At 45.3% G+C, this 10,000-nt stretch overlaps 2 protein-coding genes across 3 annotated transcripts in view; one reads left to right on the top strand and one right to left on the bottom strand.

The window, feature by feature from the left end:
* The window catches only part of nt5dc1 (5'-nucleotidase domain containing 1), a 54,279-nt gene extending 53,379 nt beyond the window's left edge, over nt 1-900 (bottom strand). The window contains exon 1 of the mRNA XM_058393491.1: nt 658-900. Coding sequence (XP_058249474.1) covers nt 658-750 — 93 coding nt within the window. The 5' untranslated portion in view covers nt 751-900. The remainder of the gene's footprint in view (nt 1-657) is intronic.
* Nucleotides 901-3,379: 2,479 nt separating this feature from the next.
* The window catches only part of frk (fyn-related Src family tyrosine kinase), a 19,309-nt gene continuing 12,688 nt past the window's right edge, over nt 3,380-10,000 (top strand). Inside the window, exons 1-2 of one of the 2 annotated variants that reach the window (XM_058392278.1) lie at nt 3,380-3,513; nt 3,654-4,277. In XM_058392278.1, coding sequence (XP_058248261.1) covers nt 3,901-4,277 — 377 coding nt within the window. In that variant the 5' untranslated portion in view covers nt 3,380-3,513; nt 3,654-3,900. Of the gene's footprint in view, nt 3,514-3,569; nt 4,278-10,000 lie in introns of those variants that run through there. The other variant, XM_058392277.1, reaches the window with a different exon arrangement.

Genomic DNA, 10,000 nt, shown 5'->3' with positions numbered 1-10,000 from the left:
GTTCTAATGTTCTAATGCTGTGGACCACATGCTTTTCTCAGATAGTTAGTGTCTAAGTTGAATTTATTCTTAGTGTTATTTGTGATAGGAAACCACTACATTAAATCTCCCATCAGGATCCCTCAGGTCCAGGTGTGTATTCTGGTCAGTGCAGAAATCCAGGATGAGGTCTGTGTGTTAGATTATGTGGTTGTATGATTTGTGTGTGTATTTTATTAAATATTCGCTAACTGCATATAGACATCAACGTTACACATCAATGCTTTCCTGCAGGATCACATCACAGAAAGAGGAAAGAGAAGACACAATCATTATCAAACACCATCACAGACCATGAGAGACCACTAGAAACCATTAAAGATCTTCAGACATCTGTGGAGCAATGCTCTATCTACAGGTCACTTGTTCAAATGACATCACAGTGCAGATGGTCACATTTACTCCATAGTAAATCTCCATCAGTAACCCTGGCCTGGCATACACACACACACACACACACTTTAGCTGGAGCTGTCCACTGCATTCCCTCAACATGATGAAGGTGATGATGATGATGATGATCATGCAGTCTGTGACTCTGACACGAATGTAACCACACTCATTCTGCAGCAGTGTGTGTGTGTGTGTGTGTGTGTGTGTGTGTGTGTGTGTGCTCACCATACAGGTCTCCTTCAGATGGTACCGGCACAGTGTGTGATCCAGATCAAAGCCGATGACATCGCAGTCTTCCAGAGAGAACCCTTCAGTCATGGCTGATTAGTGTTTATATTACTGAACTCGGACTGCGGAAAAACACTGAGGACAGGCTACTCTCTCTGTCTCTCTCTGTCTCTCTCTCTCTCATACACACACACACACACACACGCTTTCTCCCTTTCCCAAACCCACGCTTGAGCTCCTGCCAGAGGTGGCGTTGTAATCTGTCAGTATTTACTGGGTTAATGAGCGGCTTTGGCTTTCAGTCAGCTCTATAATGTTGTGTGCATCATCACACTGTTGTGTTTGTTTGTTTTTCTGTGTTTATATAGTGTATTTGTGTGTTTGTTTATTCATTCGACAGATTTTTGTGTTCAGTGACTTCCGGGTTCAGTCATGCTCATGTACTACGCAAACGCGACGACTACGTCATCACGCCCGGCCTCAACGTCATGCGTTCTAATTTTTTAATAAATCTTTTTATATAATTGTTTTAGTGTTATTATTATTATTATTATTATTATTATTATTATTCCTGCATGTGTAATTAAACATTATTGTATTAACGTCACCCTAATCTCAATGAATACACTGAGTAGAGTTTAAAGTTATTTTAGATTTTCTGTAGCTGAATCTGTTAGTGTGTGTGTGTGTGTGTGTGTTACAGCAGATACACACCTGGACAAAACTGTCCTTCTATTAAAGAAAGAAAATCCCACAATGGTCACTGACATAACTTTATTAAAAATGGAGTAATGAAAATCAGACATTGCTTTATAATTGTGGTTCATCAGAAGCATTAAGAACTACTGAAACTGACCTGGACAAACAGGATGGTCACCTTAACTTAATATTTTGTTGCAGAACCTTTTGAGGCTGCGATCACTGCAATTAAGTGATTTCTGTAACTCTCACTGAGACTTCTGCACCTGTCCACAGGTATTTTGGTCCACTCCTCATGAGCAGACTGCTCCAGCTGAGTCAGGTGTTTCAGCTCTTTCTACAGATCTTCAGCAGGATTTAGATCAGGACTCACAGAAGACCACTTCACAATAGTCCAGTCTTTTGTTCTTGGATGTTTTCAGATGTGTTTTGAGTCATTATCCTGATGGAGGACCCATGACCTGCGACTGACCCCAAGCTTTCTGACACTGGGCAGCACATTTCACTCCAATTCAATTCAAGAAACAGAAAGAGGAAAAATAAAAATAAATAAATTTATATACAGTTTAAATGAAAGTAACTATTTTATCCCTAATGAGAAGCCTCCGGTGGAAAAACTCCCTGTGATGATCTGAGGAAGGAACCGTGAGAGGAACCAGGCTCAGAAGGGAACCTCATCATCGTTTAAGTGAAACTGAACATTAAATAATGCTCCAGAATGCCTTGAGATTCTTCTACCCTGTAGAGATTCAGGACCCCTGTGCCAGATGCAGCAAAGCATCACAGATCCTCCTCCATGTTTCACAGTAGCTACAGTCCTCTTCTCTTTCTATGCTTCATTTTTGTGTCTGTGAACATGGAGCTAATGTGAGTTGATAAAAAGATACAAATCTGTCCAGAAGACATTCTCCCAGAAGCTTTGTGGCTGGTCAATATACATTTTTGGCAAATTCCAGTCTCTCTTTTTTGTATCGTTTGCTTTCAACAGTGGAGTCCTCCTCGGTCATCTTCCATTAAGTCCACTTTGGCTCAAACAGTGCTGGACGGTGCGATCTGACACTGATGTACCTTGACCTTGGAGTTTAATCTATTTGGAACTTGTTCTGGGATCTCTGGTTATCTTTCGTATTATCTGTCTCTTCAATCTGTTATCAATTTTCCACTTGCAGTCACGTCCAGGGAGGATGGCTATAGTCCTGTGGATTTTAAACTTCTGAATAATACTGTATGTGCTGCTGTAGTCACAGGAACATCAAGCTGCTTGGAGATGGTCTTATAGCCTTTACCTTTAACATCTAATCTCCTGAGATGTCTCTCTCCTTATCTTTGTGTGCTCCATGTTCAGTGAGGAGGACACCATGATCCCAAACAGCACAGTGACCACTTTCACCCTTTCTCTCCCTCTCTGTCTGGTAGCTCAATGGTTAACCCTAACCCAAGTGCTAGGTTGTTTAAATGCTAGGTTGTTTAAGTTAAAGTAGATCTCTCTGGTTAAGGATGTTTGCTGTACACTGTAGGTGAAAGTTAACAGGAGGTTAAGAGTGAAACTGATATACTGGAAATTAGAGGCTCAGATCTCCACCTTGACCTCTGTACCTCAGGGTTCTCTGATGTTCACCAGATTCACGCTGTACGCCGGGAGACTAAGACCATGGCCCGGGGGTTAATATCATGTTTTACAGGAGGCTCTGTGACTTTATTTCTGTCCAGATTGCCATGTCTGTGTGTGTTTTCTTCTGCAGGTTCACACCAGACCCAGCCTTGGTCTGATCACTGTATCAGGATTTACCTGTGAGGCTCAGATATGGCCTTGTGTTTAAAAAAACCCATGTGTGACTGTGTCCAGCAGCTGTGTTTATTCTTGTAGCGTGTTTATCAGTGACCACCCTACAGGATCTACTGTCTGAGTCACACAGACATAATGTACTGAAGAGTCTGATTGGAGAATGTGATATAACTCAACATCCCTGTGATATAAAGTCCAGTAAACATCACACAGGTCAGATCTGACAGATTGAAATGAAACGTATTACACAAAGCAGTGTCTGTATTTTATAGATAATTAGTACTTTTATTTTTATAACATCTCTCCTCATGCTTCTTTAAACCACTGCACGGAAACAGCTCAGAAGCTACATGACGTGAGCTGAGCAGGTATGTACTTCACGTGCGGGTTTCTGTGAGTGTGTGTGTGAGTGAGTGTGTGTGTGTGTGTGTGTGTGTTAATCACCTCAACAGGTACAGCCTGTTTTTGTAGTTTAGAGTTTCACCTGTTTTGCTTTCTGACTCATCAGGAAACTCTGAGCACTTTAACGGGAAGAAGCAATAAAGTCTCGTGCGCTTTTTTTCGGCCTGTGTTAGGACCCCGTTTATTATTATAAAGGGTTTGCGATGGACAGGGGATTAGTCTTCAGTTAGGATTAATCCCTGTTAAAGTGTGTATGAGAATAGATCATCATACACGGCATGGAGCGCGCGCTCTCGTGTAATCTCAGTGGTTGAGATCAGGGTTTAATCGCGTTGCCGTGATTTGGGGTGAAGATGTCGATCCAGCTGAAGGACCTGTGGGACCGTATGGTCGCGTGCTGCCACACGACGTGCCCGTGTTCCCGGGAGAAGCCTGGTCAGACCCGGGACAGTGTTGACGCGGTGGTGATCGCGAACCCTAAACCACTAGAGACGGCGTCGCGCGTTTTGCCCCCTTTACCCTCTCCTGTGCGCCTGTACACTGCTCTGTGGGATTACAACGCGCGCACCACTGAGGACTTGAGCTTCCGTGCAGGGGATCAGCTCGAGGTTATTGACCAGAGCAGTCCGGACTGGTGGATCGCTCGAGCGCTGACCGGTATTTCCGCTGGAACTCAGGGCTACATACCGGCCAACTACGTGGCACCGCTCGAGAGCCTGCACGCAGAACGGTAATATTTACCCCCCCCCACACACACACACATCCCCCAGCCAAAAATATATGTGTGTGTAATTAATGATTATTATTATTATTATTATTATTATTATTATTATTATTATTATTATTCGTGTTTTATTGCTGTGTTTATTGAAACCCATGATCATTGTGCAGTTTTCAGCTCAAAAATTTCTCAGTGTAAAACACTTCCTCGGTTCTGCTCTGCACTCTTACATAACACGGCTGGTTCAGTGCTTCAGTGGTCAGAGGTGTGTGTGTGTGTGTGTGTGTGTATGTGTGTGTGAAGGTGTTGAAGTTCTGAGTGCCTGACCTCTGATCAGCTCTGTGTGGAGTATAGTTCAGCTCAACACAGGGAAATGTACCTCACTTTAATATCAATCACAGGCTTGTGTGTTTCTACTGTAACTGTTCATTAATGTAATCCATTAAAACTAATAATAATCTGGAGTGCTGGTTAATAAAGGACAGAGTCTGACCACTCCAGACCCGGTGAAGTCTAATGTCCATGTCATATTTATAGAGGAGGTCAGTGCATTACTCCACACAGAGGATTTGTGTGACTGAGACTCCCTGTGTGACTGAGACTCCCTGTGTGACTGACACGCTCTGTGTTACTGAGACTCCCTGTGTTACTGACACTCTGTGTTACTGAGTCTCCCTGTGTTACTGAGACTCCCTGTGTTACTGACACGCTCTGTGTTACTGAGACTCCCTGTGTTACTGAGACTCCCTGTGTTACTGACACGCTCTGTGTTACTGAGACTCCCTGTGTTACTGACACGCTCTGTTACTGAGACTCCCTGTGTTACTGAGACTCCCTGTGTTACTGACACGCTCTGTGTTACTGAGACTCCCTGTGTTACTGAGACTCCCTGTGTTACTGAGACTCCCTGTGTTACTGACACGCTCTGTGTTACTGAGACTCCCTGTGTTACTGAGACTCCCTGTGTTACTGAAACTCCCTGTGTTAGACACTCTCTGTGTTACTGACACTCCCTGTGTTACTGAGACTCCGTGTTACTGAGACTCCCTGTGTTACTGAGACTCTCTGTGTTACTGACACTCTCTGTGTTACTGAGACTCCCTGTGTTACTGAGACTCCATGTGTTACTGAGACTCCCTGTGTGACTGACACGCTCTGTGTTACTGACACTCTCTGTGTTACTGAGACTCCATGTGTTACTGAGACTCTCTGTGTTACTGAGACTCCATGTGTTACTGAGACTCTCTGGGTTACTGAGACTCCCTGTGTGACTGAGACTCCCTATGTTACTGAGACTCCCTGTGTTACTGACACTCTCTTTGTGACTGAGACTCCCTATGTTACTGAGACTCCCTGTGTTACTGACACTCTCTTTGTGACTGAGACTCCCTGTGTTACTGAGACTCCCTGTGTTACTGACACTCTCTGTGTTACTGACACTCTCTGTGTTACTGAGTCTCCCTGTGTTACTGAGACTCCATGTGTTACTGACACTCTCTGTGTTACTGAGACTCCATGTGTTACTGACACTCTCTGTGTTACTGACACTCTCTGTGTTACTGAGTCTCCCTGTGTTACTGAGACTCCATGTGTTACTGACACTCTCTGTGTTACTGAGACTCCCTGTGTTACTGAGACTCCCTGTGTTACTGACACTCTCTGTGTTACTGACACTCTCTGTGTTACTGAGTCTCCCTGTGTTACTGAGACTCCATGTGTTACTGACACTCTCTGTGTTACTGAGACTCCCTGTGTTACTGACACTCTCTGTGTTACTGACACTCTCTGTGTTACTGACACTCTCTGTGTTACTGAGACTCCCTGTGTTACTGACACTCTCTGTGTTACTGAGACTCCATGTGTTACTGAGACTCTGTGTTACTGAGACTCCCTGTGTGACTGAGACTCCCTATGTTACTGAGACTCCCTGTGTTACTGACACTCTCTTTGTGACTGAGACTCCCTATGTTACTGAGACTCCCTGTGTTACTGAGACTCTCTGTGTTACTGACACTCTCTGTGTTACTGACACTCCATGTGTTACTGAGACTCTCTGTGTTACTGAGACTCCCTATGTTACTGACACTCTGTGTTACTGAGACTCCCTGTGTTACTGACACTCTCTTTGTGACTGAGACTCCCTGTGTTACTGAGACTCCATGTGTTACTGACACTCCCTGTGTTACTGAGACTCCCTGTGTTACTTACACTCCCTGTGTTACTGACACTCCCTGTCTGACTGAGACTCTCTGTGTTACTGACACTCTCTGTGTGACTGAGACTCCCTGTGTTACTGAGACTCTCTGTGTTACTGAGACTCTCTGTGTTACTGAGACTCCCTGTGTTACTGAGACTCCCTATGTTACTGACACTCTGTGTTACTGAGACTCCCTGTGTTACTGACACTCTCTTTGTGACTGAGACTCCCTGTGTTACTGAGACTCCATGTGTTACTGACACTCCCTGTGTTACTGAGACTCCCTGTGTTACTTACACTCCCTGTGTTACTGACACTCCCTGTCTGACTGAGACTCTCTGTGTTACTGACACTCTCTGTGTGACTGAGACTCCCTGTGTTACTGAGACTCCCTGTGGTACTGAGACTCTCTGTGTTACTGAGACTCTCTGTGTTACTGAGACTCCCTGTGTTACTGACACTCTCTGTGTTACTGAGACTCCCTGTGTTATTGACACTCCCTGTTACTGAGATTCCCTGTGTTACTGAGACTCCCTGTGTTGCTGACACTCTCTGTGTGACTGAGACTCCCTGTGTTAGACACTCTCTGTGTGACTGAGACTCCATGTGTTACTGAGACTCTGTGTTACTGAGACTCCCTGTGTGACTGAGACTCCATGTGTTACTGACACTCTCTGTGTTACTGAGACTCCCTGTGTGACTGAGACTCCCTGTGTTACTGACACTCTCTTTGTGACTGAGACTCCCTGTGTGACTGACACACTCTGTGTTACTGAGACTCCCTGTGTTACTGAGACTCCCTGTGTTGCTGAGACTCCCTGTGTTACTGACACGCTCTGTGTAACTGAGACTCCCTGTGTTACTGACACTCTCTGTGTTACTGAGACTCCCTGTGTTACTGACACTCTCTGTGTTACTGAGACTCTCTGTGTTACTGAGACTCCATGTGTTACTGACACTCTCTGTGTTACTGAGACTCTCTGTGTTACTGACACTCTCTGTGTGACTGAGACTCCCTATGTTACTGAGACTCCCTGTGTTACTGACACTCTCTTTGTGACTGAGACTCCCTGTGTTACTGAGACTCCCTGTGTTACTGACACTCTCTGTGTTACTGACACTCTCTGTTACTGACTCTCCCTGTGTTACTGAGACTCCATGTGTTACTGACACTCTCTGTGTTACTGAGACTCCCTGTGTTACTGACACTCTCTGTGTTACTGAGACTCCCTGTGTTACTGACACTCTCTGTGTTACTGAGACTCCCTGTGTTACTGACACTCTCTGTGTTACTGAGACTCTCTGTGTGACTGAGACTCTCTGTGTTACCAGGACTCTGTGTTACTGAGACTCCATGTGTTACTGACACTCTCTGTGTTACTGAGACTCCCTGTGTTACTGACACTCTCTGTGTGACTGAGACTCCCTATGTTACTGAGACTCCCTGTGTTACTGACACTCTCTTTGTGACTGAGACTCCCTGTGTTACTGAGACTCCCTGTGTTACTGACACTCTCTGTGTTACTGACACTCTCTGTGTTACTGACTCTCCCTGTGTTACTGAGACTCCATGTGTTACTGACACTCTCTGTGTTACTGAGACTCCCTGTGTTACTGACACTCTCTGTGTTACTGAGACTCCCTGTGTTACTGACACTCTCTGTGTTACTGAGACTCTCTGTGTGACTGAGACTCTCTGTGTTACCAGGACTCTGTGTTACTGAGACTCCCTGTGTGACTGAGACTCCATGTGTTACTGAGACTCTGTTACTGAGACTCCCTGTGTGACTGAGACTCCCTATGTTACTGAGACTCCCTGTGTTACTGACACTCTCTTTGTGACTGAGACTCCCTATGTTACTGAGACTCCCTGTGTTACTGACACTCTCTTTGTGACTGAGACTCCATGTGTTACTGAGACTCCATGTGTTACTGAGACTCTCTGTGTTACTGACACTCTCTGTGTTACTGACACTCTCTGTGTTACTGACACTCCATGTGTTACTGAGACTCCCTGTGTTACTGAGACTCCCTATGTTACTGACACTCTGTGTTACTGAGACTCTCTGTGTGACTGAGACTCTCTGTGTTACCAGGACTCTGTGTTACTGAGACTCCATGTGTTACTGACACTCTCTGTGTTACTGAGACTCCCTGTGTTACTTACACTCCCTGTGTTACTGACACTCCCTGTCTGACTGAGACTCTCTGTGTTACTGACACTCTCTGTGTGACTGAGACTCCCTGTGTTACTGAGACTCTCTGTGTTACTGAGACTCTCTGTGTTACTGAGACTCCCTGTGTTACTGAGACTCCCTATGTTACTGACACTCTGTGTTACTGAGACTCCCTGTGTTACTGACACTCTCTTTGTGACTGAGACTCCCTGTGTTACTGAGACTCCATGTGTTACTGACACTCCCTGTGTTACTGAGACTCCCTGTGTTACTTACACTCCCTGTGTTACTGACACTCCCTGTCTGACTGAGACTCTGTGTTACTGACACTCTCTGTGTGACTGAGACTCCCTGTTACTGAGACTCTCTGTGGTACTGAGACTCTCTGTTACTGAGACTCCCTGTGTTACTGACACTCTCTGTGTTACTGAGACTCCCTGTGTTATTGACACTCCCTGTTACTGAGACTCCCTGTGTTACTGAGACTCCCTGTGTTGCTGACACTCTCTGTGTGACTGACACTCCCTGTGTTAGACACTCTCTGTGTGACTGAGACTCCATGTGTTACTGAGACTCTGTGTTACTGAGACTCCCTGTGTGACTGAGACTCCATGTGTTACTGAGACTCTCTGTGTTACTGAGACTCCCTGTGTGACTGAGACTCCCTGTGTTACTGACACTCTCTTTGTGACTGAGACTCCCTGTGTTACTGAGACTCCCTGTGTTACTGACACTCTCTGTGTTACTGAGACTCCATGTGTTACTGAGACTCTCTGTGTTACTGAGACTCCCTGAGTGACTGAGACTCCCTATGTTACTGAGACTCCCTGTGTTACTGACACGCTCTGTGTTACTGAGACTCCCTGTGTTACTGAGACTCCCTGTGTTACTGAAACTCCCTGTGTTACTGACACTCCCTGTGTTACTGAGACTCCCTGTGTTACTGAGACTCCCTGTGTTACTGAGACTCCCTGTGTTACTGACACGCTCTGTGTTACTGAGACTCCATGTGTTACTGAGACTCCCTATGTTACTGAGACTCCCTGTGTTACTGACACTCTCTGTGTGACTGAGACTCCCTGTGTTACTGAGTCTCCCTGTGTTACTGAGACTCTCTGTGTGACTGAGACTCCCTGTGTGACTGAGACTCTGTGTTACTGAGACTCCCTGTGTGACTGAGACTCTCTGTGTTACTGAGACTCCCTGTGTTACTGACACTCTCTGTGTGACTGAGACTCCCTGTGTTACTGAGACTCTCTGTGTTACTGACACTCTCTGTGTGACTTAGACTCCCTGTGTTACTGAGACTCTCTGTGTTACTGAAAGTCTCTGTTACTGACATTCTCTGTGTGACTGAG

Source organism: Hemibagrus wyckioides, linkage group LG06 (assembly GCF_019097595.1).
Source record: "Hemibagrus wyckioides isolate EC202008001 linkage group LG06, SWU_Hwy_1.0, whole genome shotgun sequence".
Taxonomy (NCBI): domain Eukaryota; kingdom Metazoa; phylum Chordata; class Actinopteri; order Siluriformes; family Bagridae; genus Hemibagrus; species Hemibagrus wyckioides.
Note: the sequence above shows the minus strand (reverse complement) of the source record. Positions and strands in the feature narration are given on the sequence as shown.